This window comes from Psammomys obesus, unplaced genomic scaffold (assembly GCF_907164565.1).
Source record: "Psammomys obesus unplaced genomic scaffold, mPsaObe1.curated_primary_1811, whole genome shotgun sequence".
Classification (NCBI taxonomy): domain Eukaryota; kingdom Metazoa; phylum Chordata; class Mammalia; order Rodentia; family Muridae; genus Psammomys; species Psammomys obesus.
Window position 1 is genome coordinate 52,301,522 of NW_026585644.1, and position 19,460 is coordinate 52,320,981.

At 39.2% G+C, this 19,460-nt stretch overlaps 1 protein-coding gene across 2 annotated transcripts in view; it reads right to left on the minus strand.

Moving 5' to 3' along the window:
* Fshr (follicle stimulating hormone receptor) overlaps nucleotides 1-19,460 on the minus strand; it is a 185,104-nt gene that overhangs the window by 95,808 nt on the left and 69,836 nt on the right. For both annotated transcript variants that reach the window (XM_055623235.1, XM_055623228.1), the window contains exon 2: nucleotides 4,939-5,010. In XM_055623235.1, the coding sequence (XP_055479210.1) occupies nucleotides 4,939-5,010 (72 nt within the window). The remainder of the gene's footprint in view (nucleotides 1-4,938; nucleotides 5,011-19,460) is intronic.

Here is a 19,460-nt window from a genome sequence, read left to right on the forward strand (position 1 = left end):
CCTCCTTTCCTGAACTAATGTCTCATTGTGTACCTCCTTTCCTGAACTAATGTCTCATTGTGTACCTCCTTTCCTGAACTAATGGCTAAATTGTGTTGCATCTTAAACTTGCCCTTACACACACATACACCTTCGTTTCTGAATTAATCTTATGGTGCCACCTCGCTACATAAAGAGACTGATAAAACAAAAGCATTGGATGGGTTAAAGGAGGGGTGATGTAGATAAGGGCAAATATAAGAGGTGGCCCATAACACAAGAGATGGGACTGCTTTGAAGAGGCAAGCATTTAACATACTCTTCTTGGCTCTGCCAGCCCTTGTTCAGTCCATACAATGTACTGCATCATTAGAGCCCACTGCAATACTTTGCATATTATTCCTAAAATATCCTTTCTAGTCTGTCACTTTCATTTAGGTGGCCATGCCTTCTCCTTCAGATTTCCACACCAATGTCATTTCCCCAGAGCCTTTCCCTCGAAAGGCCCTCTTTAACCTTCCAAGCAGAGAAGAACTGCTACCATATACACTCTTTAACACACTCTGAAGTCACTAGCCTCTGCACTGATGATCACCATGCAATTTTACATATACTTATGTGATATGTATTTTCTTTTAAAAATTAAAAAAATAATTTATTTAATTTTTAATTGGTGAGAGGGTATCACATCCTCTGAAATGGAAGTTACAGACAATTGTGAGCTGCCCTACGGGTGCAGGGAATTGAACCTGGTCCTCTGGAAGAGCAGCCAATTCTTTTAACCATTGAGGCATCTCTCCAGCCTGACATTTTTTAACAATACTATTGGAATATAAATTCTACAAGCACAAGGATGTGTTTGTCTTGTCTTTGTGAAGTATTGAATCCATGGTGCAGAGAGCCAGGTACATACCATAAAAATATAATAAGCACAGACATAAAAATAAGTGAACAAATATAATCAGTATAAGGTGCAAGAGGAGGCTTCCTACTATGAACAAAATACTAAATAAAAAAAACAGATATGGTCAATAGTGAAGCAGTCTGTAGGCAGATGGACATGAGAGTCTAATATGACACAAGTAATTACATAGTCACAATTAAAATACAGTCCAAGATTAAAAAAATACATCAGAAGTTGTGTGTAAAATCAGTGACATGAACATTTGTTAGACTCTTTGCTGTTCTGAGAGGCAGAAGAAAATAAACTCTAAATAGGCTTAAGGATAAGAAGGGAATTTAATGGTTCATTTAACCTGATGGCCAGAGAGGAAGAATGGCTTTAGAAGCAGCTTTATTCAGGTTCTAGTGTCCTTAGGACTCGGGCTCTCTCTGAGTCTTCCCTTCCATTATGTTAGTTTTCTCCTCATCTCTCCCCCTAGTGGATAGATGGTGACAACTGTCCTGGCCTCACTTCTTTGTGGAGTTCTATTCCTGAAGAAAGAACTGACCTTTTCATTGCTCAATCCCATAAAAGTCTCAGGATTTATGGCTTGCCCAGATTGCAGAACCAATCCTCCAGCAGCCATGGGAGCTAAGAAAACATGATGTTCAAGCTGCCTGCACCTCAATTATGAGCACATCTTTAGAGTTGAAAATCTCTCCCCAACTACATGCACTTAATGTGAGGCAGAAAAGACCCACAAACAAAACTGAAGCCACTGCTTTGGGGGTGAGTGGGGTAGTAGGAACTCTCTGCTTCTCACAGTTGGGTAAACAAAGTCTGCAAAGAAAATTAGTCCCGTCACGTAGAAGAGCAAATTCACTGTGGCCCATGTGGTTGGAGAAGGTTTCTGGAGGAGAACCGAGACTTGAAAGACAGCTGGCATTATATTAGCAGGAGTTTCTTTTTTTTTTTTTTTTTTTTGCATTTTTTAAATTTATTTTTTATATTAATCACAGGTTATTTACTTTGTATCCCAGCCATAGCCCTCTCCCTCATTCCCTCCCAATCCCACCCTCCCTCTCTCATCTTCTCCCTGATCCTTTCCAAGTCCACTAACAGGGAAGGACCTCCTCCCCCTCTATCTGACCTAGCTTATTAAGTCTCTTCAGGACTGGCTGCAATGTCCTCTTTTATGGCCTAGCAAGGCTGCTCTTCCCTCCTGGGAGGGGAGTGGGAGAGCTCACCGTTGAGTTCATGTTGGAAATAGTCCCTGTTCCCCTTATTAGAGAACCCATTTGGACACTGAGCTACCATGGGCTATATCCGAGCAGGGGTTCTAGGTTATATCCATACATGGTCCTTGGTTGGAGAAACAGTCTCATGAAAGATATATTTGGTCTTGTGGCGCTCCTGTACTCTCCAGGTCTTACTAACACCCCTTCTTTCATATGATTCCCTGTACTCTGCCGACGGTTTGGTTATGAGTCTTAATATCTAGCAGGAGTTTCTTATTAGCATGCTCATCACATTAATTATCACTGTAGTTAACATTCATTGAGGACAACTGTGTGCCAGGTATCTATGGAAGCTTGTTACAGTCATCGTTTTTACCCTATCCTCCCCAAAGGCATTAGATCTGGCTAGCAGTTGTTTGAGACCTTTGATAGGGTAATTATATAGGTTTGAAGAAATTGTAGCCAAACAGTAAGTGGGCACAGCAAAGAGGTAACTGAAAGGGAGAGAGGCAGGATGGCTGGGAGGCCACTTTGTCAATGGCATTCATGATGGAGGGGGAAATGCATGGTGGGGAGGGGGCACTTCGTAGGAAGTGTTTCTTCTCTCTGTGTTTAGTAAGGATAGAAGTGAACTTCGTCATGCAGAATGAGGAAAAAAGACTTATAAAGAGGAAGATGTGGAAGATGAAGCCAGTGCTTATTAAGTTTAGGAAATGGGTTAGAAAGTAAAGGGAGAAACCAGATGAAAAGGGAGCTCTAGAAGGAAGACGAGAACTTAGCAATGACAAAAAAGAATGTGAGAGGATGGAAGGAGGATGAGCCTGGATACTAAGGGAGCAGATAGTTTCCTGAGAGTCCAGGCCTGTGGGATAAAGGATGGTGTTTTGGGGGAGAAAAGAGTGTTAAAGATTAAGACTAGTTTCAGTTTGTATCCCACTGCAAACACAGCCTCTCACAGGAATAGACAATATATGTCTGGAGATGCTGAGATATTGAGCCACCTGCCTTTTTCACTTCTATTATTGCCGTGTCAGCTTCCCTTTGGCCAGCTCTTTGGCCATAAGATGGTCTTGTCTGGTGCTGAGTGCTCCATGAGGCAGCCATATTTTTCTGATTAAATTTTACAAGGTGAATTATTTGTAATAGCTGTTATTCCTGTCTCTATGCAAATGGAAGGACTTGGGGGACCCAGGAATATCTTATAGTCACTTAGTAATCTAGCATATGTCATGTCACTGTCAGGGCATTGGATAATCTACCAAAGATCCCCAATCTACATCAACCCAAATCTCTCCAACTCAATGGCTTCCATGGTATGTTTTGTTCATTCTGTTCAGGTGAGTGTCTGCCCTTGTACTTAATGTCTTTACTAGGTAAAGACATTGGAAGACAGAATGTTTTAAATTGTCCTTATCTAATAGGACAATGACGATCTCCTTTAAAACTCCCTTTTTCAAACACAGATGAGGACATAAAAGTCTTAAAGTATATTTCAAGGTTACATAGTCAATTTATATAAAAACTAGCAATCAACCAGGCCTCTGGACACTATCAGGCAAGCAGGTGGTTAACTGTAGAAACAGTCTTTCCTTCTGCTTTGTGTTCCTTTTGTTGATATATAATTTTGTCTCTTTCCCAGATATTAGCAAGAAATAGTCTTAAAGGGAAGTGAAATCACTCAGTGGAAAAATCCAGCAGCTTCCAGAAGCACACGAATGATGTTCACCTTATCATAATAAAGGTATTCCCTTCCTGACTACTCAGTGCATCTATGACTGTACTTACTGGCATGTAAGTTCCAAACCCTGGCTGTGCCCCTGTGGAGAATGTGTCTCCCTTCTATAATCCTGGGAGATGAGGCCAGAGGTTTTCAAAGATAGGGCATGTTACTTGAGGTGTAGGAGGATTCACTCTGGCCTTACTGCTATACCCCACTTTAAGAAAACCCCATTTGGACCCAGCTCTAAATTAAACCACATCAATAAAAATGCAGTGTTAGTTGTAGCAAAGGAGAGTTGCCTGTCAGTTCTGTAAATGTTTGTAATATTTTTAAACGTTTGCATAGCAGTGACCACTGCTTGCATATATGACTTGGGGGCCAGAAGTCTAAAGAATGCTGAGAACATAGATATTAGGCTTTGCTCTTGAGTCAAAGCCACCAGAACTAGTAGGAGCATATCCTTATAAAAGAAAAAAGGCTATAATCAGAAAAAAGAATAGATATTTAATATCTATTCGAAAGACTGTGGGAAACAATGCTTTCTACCAAAAAAAGTTGATAAAATGCTTATTGTGATCCTTTATATTCTAACGGAATTAGCAATTGTTTCTAAACACTGTTTCATTGGGAGCATGATAGTGAAGGGAAATTTGAAGACATGTAAAAGGTGCTTGGCACATCAGGTGACTTCTAAATGCAGTCTTTTCCATGGAAAAGAGGTTCTAGGACATGTTCCTAAACACCAAATCTATAGGTACAAAGGGCTTACATACAGCACTATAGGACTTACATATAACAAGTATAATGTTCCCATATATTCCATCATTTTGCCACATAAACCAACCCTAGGTTACTTGTAATAACCAATGCAATTCAAACCTATACAAACGGTTGTAATACTTGTTCAGTTATGTAAAAAACAATAAGAATAGCATATATGCACATATAGCAAAATATTTTCCCCAAATATATTCAATCCATGCTATGTTAAATTTGCTGATAGGGGCTCTTGATAAGGATGGATGGATGCCTGTAGATCATCATGCTAGATATGATCCAAGATCCCCTTTTATAGTCCACACAAGGCATTCACACCTACAGTGGCATTAGATACCTACATTTTCTCCAGGTCCTCAAATCCAGAAAACGATCCTTTCGGGATGACTTGGAGCTTGGTGAGCACAAACCTCCTGAAAAGAGAATGTGTGTAAAATATTACAATCTGCCCAATCATAAGCAATTGACACTAGGTAACACGTGGCGTCACCAACATATATGGGGTTGAGTTGCTAAGAGTAGGGGTTGATATTGCTTTCACATTGTTCCACATCCTCACAGGAAAGTGCTTGTATAAGTTCTATTTGCATGATGTAATGAATTTAAGGAGAGTAGGTTCTTACCATTGTATTTCAAGAAACTCAGAGGAGCAAATATGAACAAAGGTCACATAGCCAAGTCCTGCCATATATCAGCCATGTGTCTCTGTGTCAGGCCCCTTCTATTTCCCTGTGTCAGGCACCAACACATTGTCCTCTAAGGTCATATTGAGCTGACATTGCATCCCATTCCTCAGGGGAAAATGGAAGCAGGAGAAAACTACCTCCTGCTCTCACATGTTCACTGCAGTGAGCTCACCTACCTGGTAATCCTCCTGGTACCAAGGTGAGCTTTTCGGGTTCCTGCCCAAGAACATCCCCTCCCAGTCACACTCCATCTTTTTTTTTCTCTCTCTTCTAGGAAACCAGTACAGCAAATGCTCCCCTCTCCAATACATTTCATGATTCTATTTTACCTCTTCTGCTGAGCTCTGCCATTGATATAAAAACATATCATCATATCACCCCATTTATAAAGTCATCTCTCTCAGCCTTAGCCACCTCCAGTTTTTGACATTTATTTGAATTATCTGTCTCATCCTCAGTATAAAACAACCCCCAAAGCCTGCTCCACACCACATTCAGGGGAAAAATCCAAATTGTTTACAGTGGCATTCAGAACCCCAGAAGAGCTTCCTGCTGTCTGTTCCATGCTCCTATAACCTCTTTTTTTTCTCCAAAGTTTGATAAACAGCCTAATTAATAGCAAGAGTTTTCAACACAGGTTTTAAGTAACATTTTCAGATTCATCACCTTATCACATCTACACAGATGTCTTCCTGGCTTGCTCCCTCATCTTTCATTTTCTTGAAACTTACTTTCTCAGCTAGGTTTTTCCTGACCTCTCTATGTAAAATGACAATCCTCCTGACATGTCTCCTGGTCTCCTTTCCTGCTTAAAATTTTCATCATGGCATTTCTGGCATGTCCTACACTCTGTTTGCTTGCCTGCGTGTTCACATAATTGTCTTTTCCCCATGAGTAGTGTGATAGTTCTTCAAGGGCAAGGATTTTCTTCTGAATTGTCACGTAGCCTAGTCCCTAGAACATTACAGCTCTCTCAGAATGGGAGAGAAGACTAGTACCTGACAGGAGAGCAAAGCAGCAAATGCTTATGAAATGCTCCAAGTCACAGCGTTCGGTTACCATTCCTGTTCCTAGCCTGCCTCACACGGCAGGTGAGATTTTCAGAGAGCAGGTGTGGGATTTTCAGACATTCTATAGCTGCTGTAGAGGCACAGAGGCCTTTTATCTCCGTTTGTTTGTGCCTGGCTATCCCATGTTTCTGCCTTGTAATGAGGAACCATGGGAGAGAAGTGTCATGATGCTTTGCTCCAGAACATACCATACCAACCTCTGTACTTCTAGTAACAGGCTTGTTTTCTAATAGTGCCAAGGACCAGGCCTGCATTAAGTGGTTCAACATTATTAACAAAATTAAGGCTTTAAAAAAAATCTGTGAACATTATTATAAAAATTGGGAAAGCAAAACAAAAACAAACAAGCCAAACAAACATATCAGACCTGAAGCCTATATATCTCAATGAATTTCTGTGTGGTTGAATAGTCATTTTGAATGGAAGCTATGAAGGATCACATTAGATTTTTCATTCTGACTATTGAACATATTTTTATGGGACTTTTTACATTTTTCAAAGTTTTTCAAAAGTTCAGTTTTCATTTTCTCCAGAAATAAATCATAACAAGTATTTTCACATGAATGGCTGTACTTGTGCAAAGCGTCAAAAATTCTCAAATGCCCAAAGAAACTGAATCTCAGATGTTTTGTTGGGCAATGGTGAGTGCAAACCAGAATTTGAGGACAGAGAGGGCAATGAGTATGATTTCCAGATTTGGTAACCAAGGAATTTGTGTATGAATGCCAAATTGGTCCATCAAATAATAGAGAGTTATTGCAAATTCTCTCCCTCCCTTTTCTCTCTCCCTTCTCTTCTCTGTCCTTCCTTCTGCTCTCCCTATCTTTTCTCCCTCTCTCCTGCCACCCTCTCCCCTCCCTCCAAATTCCTTCTTTTTCCTTTATTTTACATGCATTTTAGAAAGAAATGAACAGAAGATAGAGACCAGCCAATTTTCAGTGAAATAATACCCAGAAAAGACTGTAATTTGCGAAAGCTATAAACCCTCAGATTCAGAAATCTCAAGTTGCCCCAGAAAAAGGAATTAAATTTCACTGCTAGAGATCTGAGCATGAAAACTGTGGATCTATAAGATAAAATATTTTTAAAGGACACAGAGAGAAAAAGATGAAATATCTTTCAAAAAAATTAGAAAAGTTTGTGAAAAAAATATCCTCAAAGCTATTAGAGGAAAGTAATTGCCAATTTAGAATTATATGACTAGAAAATTACCATTCAAATGTGAGGGTAAAATAAAGATACTTGTGGATAAATTTAATTAGGCACTAAAAACTTTTAGCAGAATAATTCCTCTAGATGATAGGAAAATTTAATTCAATAGGAAGACAGGTACACACACACACACACACACACACACACACACACACACACACTGTGGAGGAAAAGAAGACAAAGAAAAAATAGCATCCTTCATTGACTAGGTGGGAATTCATAATGGCCAGAAAACCTACCAAATCAATAAGGAATGTTAAAAAATATCGACCCTAAACTAGGTCACAAGGCAAATTAGTGTAAAAACAAATACCTTTCTTTGGCAAGAATGCAATTACTAATTCACTTAGAAATCACTAGTAAGATAATTAACTCCTTTCCCTCAACACACATATACCCATATGGAAAAATCAAACAAAAACAAAACAGTAGCAGTTCTTTAAATCATACATGAGCCAAAGAAGAAATTGCAATTATAAAAAGATTTTGGTAATATAAGAAAATGCAAAATAAATAGTTAAGTTGCAACTTAGATATAACTTTTCGTTTTAAATTATTATAGTAGAAGGGGAAACAAAAGATGTAAAATTAATGAACTAAGCTTCCAACATAAGAAACCAGTAGAAGATTAATTGAATTGTTGAAACAGAAAAACCATAAGGCAGTGTTTCCTCATTCCATTCCTGATTAGAATTTAAAGTGAAAAGCAAAAAGAAATGTAATAAGAAGGCCCTCTGCACATGCCTATGAGGGAGTCTAGATGGCGTTCATTGGGATGAGAAGATCTAACCTTAGTGTTGGCGTTACCATTTCAGGGGCTAGGGTCCTGGACTGAGTATAAAGTAGCAAGCAAGTTGAGCACTAAAATTGATGTCATTCCTTACTGTGGATGCTGTGCAAAAGGCTGCTTCATCATCATGACATCTTGTGGTCCACTAACACCATGGTGGAAATCTCAGCCAGTGCTGTGAAGACACACCTTGAGGACCATAAGGTGTTTGATTGGGTCTGGCTTACAGTTTTAGAGGCTGAGTCCATTCTCATGGCAGGGACAGTGGTGGCATGCAGGCAGACCAGTTGCTGTAGAAGTGACTGCGATTTCTATGCCTGGAGCCACAGGCAGCAGCAAAAGAAAGACTCGGGGCTTGGCATAGGCTTTTTGAAAACCTCAACACCATCCCCAGTGACACATTTCCTTCAACGAGGCCACGCCTCCTAATTCTTTCAAATAGTGCAGCTCCTTGTGACCAAGTATTCAAATCTATGAGCCTCCTGGGGGCCGCTCTCACTCAGCCCACCACAGCGGACTATACCTTCAAGCTGCAAGCTGAGCAAGCACTTCTCCCCTTAAGAAAAGGGGAGAAGAAAAACTTAAGAAAAACTAATTTTGAAAACTAATAACTAACAATACAATTGGTGAAATGAGAGGCTGTCAATAGAAAAGTCTGCAGAAGGCAAAACACCCAGGAGGCACTACAGCTCAGGAAGAAGTCCCGGAATTAGGGTAGTTTAATTTAGGAATTTTACACTTTATGGTGATGTGAGAGCAATATGCTTTCAGTAGAAGCTATACTACAAATATTAAATTTTGTTCTTTTACTAGCCAACCACTATGGGCCGCAAAAACGAGTTATAGCACCTACGGAAGTCATGAGGATAGGGGAGTGAACAACAGACAATTTACAGTGTGTGTTTGTTTTTGGAAATTGTTTGGGGATTGGTGTTAGGTTACCTCACATCTTCAAGGATACTAAAAGCCATGAATACTCAAGCACTTTATAAAAAATGCGGTAGTATGTGCATCTAGTTTCTATATGTTCTCCTGTGGACCACTGCGGAAACCATCTCTAGGTTGCTTTTGATATTCAATACAATGTAAATATTTATACTGTATTGTCTGGAGAACATGACGAGAAGAGGCTTCACAGGTTTAGCATTAAGAAGTATTTTTTATCATGGTTGATTGGGTCTATGGATATAGATGCCTGCCTATTATGAATTGTCACTGTTGTTCTGGATATAAGTACTCAATAAATTGCATTACCTATTCATAACTTTGTCATTAAATAGGCTCTGTGTTAGATGAGCTTGTAAAATCCAGGTCAGTGTGTCTCAGGCATGTTCAAGGCAGGTCAGGCTAAGCTGTGATGTTTGGTAAGTTAAGTGTGGCAATGACTTTTTAAAATTGAAAACAGTTTTTTTGTAAATATATATGATTATGGTTTCTTCTCCCCCATACCCTCCCAGAATCTCCCCACCACCCAAAAAAAATTTTTAATTTTCAACATTATTGACTTTTTAATGGATTCTTCCAGATATGAGTCATCAAGCATCTGTCTTGATAAACTTTAATCTTAATCTAGACAAAGCTTTAAATCTACAGTTGTGAGGTTAAGATTTTCTCCATTTATTGCTAAAATTGGCCAAGGATATTTTTGTAATATTTAGGGTTTTTTTTTTTTTTTGTAGTGGCTTTAAAATCTCATAATTCTAGGGACTGAAGAAATGATTCAGCAGTTAAGGGCATTGCTCCTCCAGACAATTTTGGTTTGATTCCCAGCATACATCTGCTAGCTCACAACCATCTTTAACTCCAGCTCCAGCAGGTTTGATGGCTTCTTCTGGCATCTGCAAGGAACATGCACACATGTGCTGTGCAGAAATACATGAAGGCCAAACACCCATTCACATGGAATTAAAATAAATAAATTTTTAAAATGCTAAAAATTCTAGCATTTATCACAATTATTAGAGACATTTATATTTGCTTAAATGTTTATTGAAGATAATTGAATTAACAACATTGTAAATTTTATTATCATACAAAGCTTATTTTAATCAGAAATTTCTGGAAATTCATTATGACTTTTTTACTCTAATTCTATTCAACTAATTTTAAAGGTATAGGCAGATTTCCTCTAAGTCAAGAGCAAAGATAAAAACGTTATTGTCGTTATTGTTGATACATTTTTCTTTTAGGAATAAAGAATAAGACTAACAGAATAACTTTAAAGCACATTATAACATTTAAGTTAGTCTTGAGAGAGTAAACATAAAAACAATGCAAAGAAGAACAGCAATAGAGTAAAAATGAGGAGAGAAATGACAAACACAGAAACCCATTCTGTAAAAAAAATTGATAGCATAGAAATAAAATGTGTCCATGCTGCTCTGCAAACACACACACACACACACACACACACACACACACACACTGTCACACACACACTCACACACAAACTATCTCACACAGAGATACACACTGACAAACACACACAAACACACTCAAACACACACTGATGTAGACATACATGCACTCAGCTACACACTATCTCATATACACACAAATATATACACAGGGGTTGAATCTGTTCTATATACTGCAGTAATGATAGACTTTAAATGAGACAACTGTAAGAATGTTTTTTAATAAGTTTTTTCCCCAAAATCAAACAGCACAGATTTTTTTTTATAGAGGCAGAATTAAGAAAACTGCGTCAGATAGCTAGCAGACACTGCAGAGGTTTGTTAGTTCCTAACAAATCAGGCTGATACGTTTAAAAGCTTTCCACCAAAAACCAAGGTCAAGCAAAAATTTTGTAGAAGTGTATTGTGCCTCTTTAAAGAAGTAGAAAATTTTCAGTTTTGCATAAGCTACCCAAGATATCACATAGTAAGAAAGAGAATTCTCTTCAACCCATATTATGTGACTAGTGTAAACTGGCAGCAAAACCATAAAATAATGAACAATTTTAAGATAATTCGATTAGTATGGATATATAGTCCAAAATAGCAGCAATAATGTATGCCCCATACAGTATAAATAAATAATAAATCGTTATCAAATTTGGCTTTTCCAGAATTCAAAAATTGCTATATGTTAGAAAGCTCTGTGAAATAAAATTGCAATATTAAAAGAGAGAAAAACCATAATTTCTTTAATAGGCAGAGAAAATATATTTGATGAAACTGATGTGAACCATGACAAAATTTTTAAAATTTTTATATTTTTCTTCACAATTTACTCATTGTATATTCTGATGGAAGTCCCCTTCTCCACTCCCCCACTCCCAGCCTCTCTCCTCCCTCTTCCCCTCATTTCCCTCCTCTAGTCCACTGAAGAGGGGAGTTCTCCACTTTTGCCATCTACCCATAGCTTGTTTAGTCTCATCAAGACTGCCTAGACCCTCTTCTTTTGTGGCCTGGCGAGGCTGCATCATCAGGGACAAGTGATCAAAGAGCCGTCAGCTGAGTTCATGATAGAGGCAGCCCTTGCTCCTCTCCCTCAGAGATCCACAGAGACTGAGCTGCACATGGGCCACATCTGAGCAGGGGGTATAGGTCCCCTCCATGCATGGTCCTCCATTGGTGCATCAGTCTCTCCCTGGGCTCAGATCTTTTAGTTTTGTTAGCTTCCTGGTGGGACTCCTGTTCCCTCCATGTTCCTCTCTTCCTCCATAAGACTCCCTGTCTCAGTATCTGCTTTGATCCCCTGCTGGGTGGAGCCTTTTTGTGGATCCTCTATATATAGTAGGTTCCCATTCTGTTTCCTCTCTTCCACCCCTTCTGGTATCTATCCTGTTTGCCATTCTGAAAGAGATTTAAACGTCCTTCCTATGGTCCTCCTTAGTGTTTAGCTTCTTTAGGTCTGTAGGTGACTGTCCATGGTATATACTAAAAAAAATTTTAACTTATTTTTCTTTCATATATTAAATTTCAACTGAAGCTTCCCCTTCCTCCACTCCTCCTAGTTTCTCCCCTTATCTCCCTTCTCTCCAGATCCACTACTCTTCCATTTCCCTTGAGAACAAAAGCAGGCCTCCAATAGGAAGAGATTTTTTTTTGTAATCTAATAAAGGTTAAAATCTGTGAAATGTTCTAATCTTACAGAAGATCAGAATGTCCTATCTCTACCTATAACCGAAAGAGTATAATTTTTTGATCAAGATGTCTAAGAAGAGGCAGTTGTGATGTTCCCTTTCATGGAAATGGGAGGCAGGGTTCAGAGCTAAGGGAGAGTACATTCTCCTTGGATTCAAAGGCTACCTTTCACTTTCCCTTCCTTCTTTGATGAGTCTCTTGTGCATCTTCCCACCATCTATGGTTTACTTCTGTTGTCTTCGGATTTGGGAGGATAGTTGTTTTCAATGATAGCTGTCTTCAGACCTGTTGGCTTTACCACATGTGAATAATAAAACCTACACTTCAAAACCAGTAGAGATGCCAACATAACTGTTAAGATGAGGATAGCCAGTACTAGAATCAGCACAGTATTTTTCTCTATAACAATGAGTCAGGTGGTGCTGAGCACTGTCTCTAAAATATCCTGTATTTTAACAAAGAACTGTATAAGGGTGACCAAGTATTAACACCTGGCCAGGCTGAGCAGTGTTTGATGGATATCTTTATAACATTCTGTATTCCATATATTTGATCAGCTTTGGAAAATTAAAAATCTCACTAGGCTGTATGCCAAGCATCATTCATTTATTTCTTTGTTTTAGAGCAGGGTTGTGAGAAGTGTCATCAGCCTGACTTTTGGTGGGGTGGAACCTCACTCTGTGAGGGGAGGAAAGCACAAGGGGAGGAATGCACAAAAGATTCTTGCAAGCATTCACAATTCATTGAGATGCTCTAAAAAGAAAATGATACATTATGAGTTACTCAGTGTCCTTAGGTTATAAATGGTGTAGGTGGGCTTTGCATTTCTTTTCCTCCATGCTAGGAAGCCTCAGGTTTTTCTTGAACTCTCTCTCTCTGATCACTGTAATTCATATCTTGTGAAGAGCATTCACCCTTGGCCAAGTTTAATTCCCCTTTCTGGCTTAAAGGAGAATGGTTTAAAAGATTCCATAAAAAGCTTCCTGGCAGCCTGGAAAACAGCCAATATTCTTTTTGAGAAATCTGCCTTTTTATGGTGGCCCAAGTGTAAATGACACTAGGCTCAATGTTCTTTGCATTTCACACAAGTTTAAAAATTAAAGTGAGAACAGCTTGGCAAAGGATGAACAGGGAAGGAATTGATCATCTTTCTGACCTCATAATGCCATGCCCTTTCATGCTTCACACTTTTTAGGTCAAACTCCTACCCTGATTAACTTTCTGAGTATGCTTTTAGGGACACCATATAAAGAGGAAGATAGAACTAAGTAAACAATTCAATTAGAAAGAAATATAGTGCAAGCAACAGGAATTAACTATTTTCTATGACCGAGCAGATGACTAGACTGATTTTAAAGTAATTTGAGCATCTAATGGTTATATTTCTTCTGTTGTTATCCATAAGACTTAGATCCAGGTACTGAGTAGGAATAGGCCTTCTATATGTAACTTGACTCATGGATGAATAGATGGATGGATGGATGGATGGATGGATAGATGATAAATGGATAGATAGATAATAGATGATAAGGTGTATATGTGTGCACATGTGTGTGTGTAACTGTAGACATGCATGTTAGGTATGAATGTGGAGGTCAGAGAGCATCTTTGGATAAGTCTTCACTTTCCACATCATGTACAAGATTTTTTCTTTTTTTCCTTGTTTTTTTTTATAATTTTTATTTTTTATATTAATCACAGGTTATTTACTTTGTATCCCAGCCATAGCTCTCTCCCTCATTCCCTCCCAGTCCCACCCTTCCTCCCTCATCTTTTCCCTGCCTCTTTCCAAGTCCAATGATAGGGGAGGTCCTCCTCCCCTTCCACCTGACCCTAGCTTATCAGGTCTCATCAGGACTGGCTGCAATGTCCTCCTCTGTGGCCTAGTAAGACTGCTCCTCACTCAGTGGGGGGTGGGTTGGGGTGTTAAGCCGCAGCCATTGAGTTCATGTCAGAAATAGACCTTGTTCCCCTTATTAGGGTAGCCACTTGGATACTGAGCTACCATGGGCTACATCTGAGCAGGGGTTCTAGGTTATATCCATACATGGTCCTTGGTTGGAGAAACAGTCTCATAGAAGACCCCTGTGCCCTGATATATTTGGTCCTTATGGAGCTCCTGTCCTTTCCAGGTCATTAAAATCACATGATCATTTCCCTAGATGCTGAAAAAGCATTTGACAAAATCCAACACCCATTCATGTTTAAAGTATTAGAGAAATCAGGGATATAGGGCACATACCTAAACATAATAAAGGCAATATACAGGAAGCCTATAGCCAACATCAAACTCAATGGAGAGAAATGCTACACCCTCTCCAGTGTCGTCAGTGAAGCATATCAGTAGATTGTGCTACTAGATGGGAGATATGTTTTCTTCGGAAATATGCTCCCTGGAGGTCCCTAGCAAGAACCCTAACATGGCCATCCAAGCCAAAAAGATGTATTCTGAAAGTCCCACGCTTACTCGGTTGCAAGATTGGATTGATGAGCTTTTTTTTGCTGTTTCTCTATGATTCTTGGAACAGCATAATTAACCAATCAAGGAAACATTTCTAATAGATTACTAAAAGCTTTAGCAAATAAGAATAGAAGGAAAATAAAATTTTAGGAGAGGTAATAAATCAGATTCAGCATCAGGAATTGCTTGTGGAAAAACCAAACATTGTAGGTAGTAAAGGGACAAGAGTTTTAGGGCTTTCTAAAGAAAATATTTAATCAGGATCTGTTAGGATAAATGCTCTGGATATTCCCACTGCCGTAAAATTACTACAAAACCATTACCAAACACAGGTGTTTATGATGAGGCAGAAAGAAGATAGGCAAACATAGGAGGTCAGAGAGTTTTATATTATACTATGAGTTTTACGGACAGGCTAGCTCAAGCATCTTATCTCTAAGGAAAGATTGTAAATCCTTAGCAAGACAAACAGAAGGAATTTCTCTTAGTGCTTAACTCTAGGCGGGGTGTGTGTGTGTGTGTGTGTGTGTGTGTGTGTGTGTGTGTGTGTGTAAATCTTTAGCTGACTTGGTTCAGAGGGCAATGACAGCCCCTGGCCTTCCACTCACTAATTAGTAGCAGTAAACTGCGTAAACACCACTAGTTTAAGGTTTTGTATTTGCTTTGATTAAGAGCTTTTAGGCCAAGAATTTTTGTAGACACTGCTTCTACCCGGTTACTCTTTCAGTTAAAATGTAAACTTTGTATTGTTGATAAAAAGTCTGAGTGCTCCGGGAAGTATGTCAACTTCAAGATGCTTTTTTATATAATCACTATATAAGTGTTAGCTTGACTTCAGTAAATTGCAGCTGATCCAAACCAACATAACTTGGTGTGGTCTCTGTCATTTCGCCTACCTGTGCCTAACCTGATATCCAAACGCCTGATTCTTCCACTGGTGAGGGATTCACAGTGGGGCTGGCCTGTGGCAGAGAAACTTAAATTAATCCCACTGAAATCAGGGACAAGGCAAGGCTGCCTACTCTTCATAGCTCTTCAACATAGTACTTGAAGTCCTAGCTTGAGCAATAAGAAAAGTAAAGGAGATCAAGGGGATATAAAACAGAAAGGAAGAGATCAAAGTTTCACTATTCGCAGATGATATGATAGTATACCTGAGTGACCCCAAAATTTCAACCAGAAAACTCCTTCAGCTGATAAACATCTTCAGCAAAGTGGCTGGATACAACTAAAAAAAACAAAACAAACAAACAAAAACACACACACACACAAAAACTGTTTAACTTCTTTAGTTCTTTATATATTCTGGATATTAGTCCTCTGTCAGATATAGGGTTGGTGAAGATCCTTTCCCAATTTTTAGGCTGTTGTTTTGTTCTGACAACAGTGTCCTTTGCTTTACAGAAGCTTTTCAATTTCGTGAGGTCACATTTATTGATTGTTGCTCTTAGAGGCTGTGCTGTTGGTGTTCTGTTCAGGAAGTTGTCTCCTGTGCCAATGAGTTCTAGGGTCTTCCCCACTTTTTCTTCTAACCGATTTAGAGTATCTGGTTTTATGTTGAGAACATTTCTGGTTCGCAAACATTTGGGCAATGCTGAGTTTTCCCACATGGTCAACCTGGGTCTCACAGAAGGGAGGTGCTCATCCTGGGAAGGCTGAATTTCTTGTGTATTGAATTGGTACCTCAGTGAGGCTGGAAGTGAATGCTGGAGGAATGGTGGGGAGAGGTCTTCTGTGTCAGCAGACAGCTGAGCTCACAGCAGCTCCCTGAGAATAACAACTGACTTTTGGATCCCTGCCACACCCTGAGGGGAACCATGCCGCTGGTGATATAATTGAATTCCTTTCCTTCCAATCTTTCTTCCTCCACAGCTCAACTCACTTGAGATCAGAAACTATAGCAACCAGAGAAGGAAGAAAATAAGGAAGAAGTAACATTGTCTTCTTTTCCAGCTTTTTATTTCTAAGCCTGTAGTAGGACAATGTGATAGAAAAAGAAAATGAGCTTAAATTGATTCAAACAGTAGAGTTTTACCATTAATGATGGCACTAGGTTTTTAGGGTGTTTATATTAGTGGGATAGCAATGTTATAAGCTTATAGCTTCACCTGTAAACATGGAAATGAGAGGCAAAAGAGGGAGTTTATCTTTGTGTTGATTTCTGGATTATTGACAACCACTCTCCCTTTTGAAAATACAAAAATCTCTTTAAATTTTTTAAAAATGTTATTTATATATATATTTATTATAATTTATTCGCTTTGTATCCATGTTGCAGCCCTTCTCTCATCTCCTCCCAGTCCCACCTACCCTCCCTCTTCTCCCCCTATGTCCCTTCCCTAGTCCCCTGATGACCCCAGCTTATCAGGTCTCATCAAGGCTGGCTGCATCATCTTCCTCTGTAAATTTTTTGAGATAGGGTCTCTCTGTGTCTGTTTCTGTCTCTGTGTCTCTGTTTCTGTCCCTCTCCATTTATTGACCTGGAATTCACTATGTAGATAAGGTTGCCCTCGAATTCACAGAGATCCACTTGCCTCTTCCTCTAATATGTTGTGATTAAAGGCATATGTCACCATGTCCACCTGAAAAGCATCTCCTAGTCATCTGCTGGAATGAACAGGAAGCCATGAAGGCATGGTTACTCCTTGTCTTAGTCAGTGTTCTCTGGAGGAAACTTCTGAGCAAGGTTCTGGGCCAAGCATTTTCTCACAGCTGTTCTGAATCTGCTGTCCTTTTCCTTCCTTTTTGGTACCCTTATCTCAACAACTATGCTGTTTGATAACAGGTGTGATGGTATCTGTGCTTATCATGCCTGAATTTATCTCTGCCTTCATCTAACCTCCTAGCATGATTGGGAGCCTTACTGTCCTGCCTTCCTCTTTGATTACAATGATGGATAACAGAGTTGCCCTTATCAATATGAGAGTATGAGACCTTGTCTCTAATCCATTTATAAATGAATTATTTGAAAAGAGAAGCACTGTGGTGAAGAGAAAGGCTAAGTGGCAAAAACTTAGAAGTCTGAGCCCATTCTCCCGGTACTTACACAGCATTTAAGTCCCATTTGTAAGTTAAAAGGTTTGACTAGGTAAATTTTAAAATATGATTATGCAATGGGATCATATTCATATTCTTTCTTAATTTCAGTCTTCTTATAAAGCAAAAGAAACAATTTTGTTTTAATTGCTTATCACAGGAAAAAAATTCACTCTCGGGCATGACAGAATAAAATTTCTTTTACTATACCAAAGTCAGGATGTCTTCCCTCTGAGTTCTCTTCTGTCACTCAGGACAGTCTCAGCTCACCATCTGCAGCCCTGGCTATGAGCTGTACACAGGCCTTCCTGTCTGTTCTTTTGTATTTAGTTCATCTCATCTATAATATTAAGGGAGCTGCTTCTAAACACAGCTTGCCATCACATTCTTCCACCCAAAGAAAGACACATCAAAAACGAAGAAAACCAAAGAATGCCAAAGCCGGGTTCAGTCCGCTCACTGTTGCCTCTATGAACCGAAACTCATTTGATAACATTTTGCCTGTCTTTTACCTTAGACCACACCCAATTACACTTCTTTCAAACTAAAAACTTTAACACTTCCTGTAATGTCTCCTGTATACAAATTCAGCTTTCTCTAGACTTTCATCATTTATTAGCTTGAGCTGTATTTGTTCTAAAGTAGCATAGGCCTAGATCCTATAACTTGAGCTAGCTGGGATGGTCCAAGGGAACAGGAACTTGTGTGGAACCTGAATGGCTTCCTCGGTGACTTACATACTGCAAATCTAGGTAAATGTCACTAGATGAGGGGTGATTGTTATACTAGCAATTTTTCTATGTTTAAGGCAAGGGACTATGTTTAAAGCAAGCATTTCTATGATATGGCAGACCAGTTAGTTTAAAATAAAAACTACACTATGGGCATACGGATCTAGACCAAGATTTGTTTTCTTCAGCCCAGACAATATTTAAAGAAATTTGACTTGGTTGCCAGCACTTCCAATTGTCAGATTTCTTCTAAAATTGCAGGTTTATGGCTTTTCTTGAGGACAAAGATGTAGTGGAACTGGGCTGCAGACCACATAATCATGGGTGGCACTGGTTAAATGACAACCGACACCTTACATTGCCATGAGCTGCTGTTTGTCCAGTATTTGCTTTGTGGTTTAAAACACCGAGTTTGAGATTCCTGGTACCTGAAATGCTGTATTCTGAATGAGGCAGAATCCTCTGGAGCCCAGTGATTCTCAATCCTGTTCACATATTATAATCCTCTGATGGAAATTTTTACATGCTACCTGTGCCTGAGCTTCAACCCTGGAAGGGGCTTGGCTATCTGTCATCCTTAGTTTAAAAGCTCGCTGGGGAACTTGGAGACAGAGTTGAGAACACTTGCTTTAAATGAAATAAAGAGCAGGCAGCAAATGTCTCTGATTGGTTGTTAAGAAGTTGGCAGAAAGTGGGAGCATGATGGGACAGGTTTCATCAAGCTTCCATTTTCTCTGTTTTCTTCTTCTTCTTCTTCTTCTTCTTCTTCTTCTTCTTCTTCTTCTT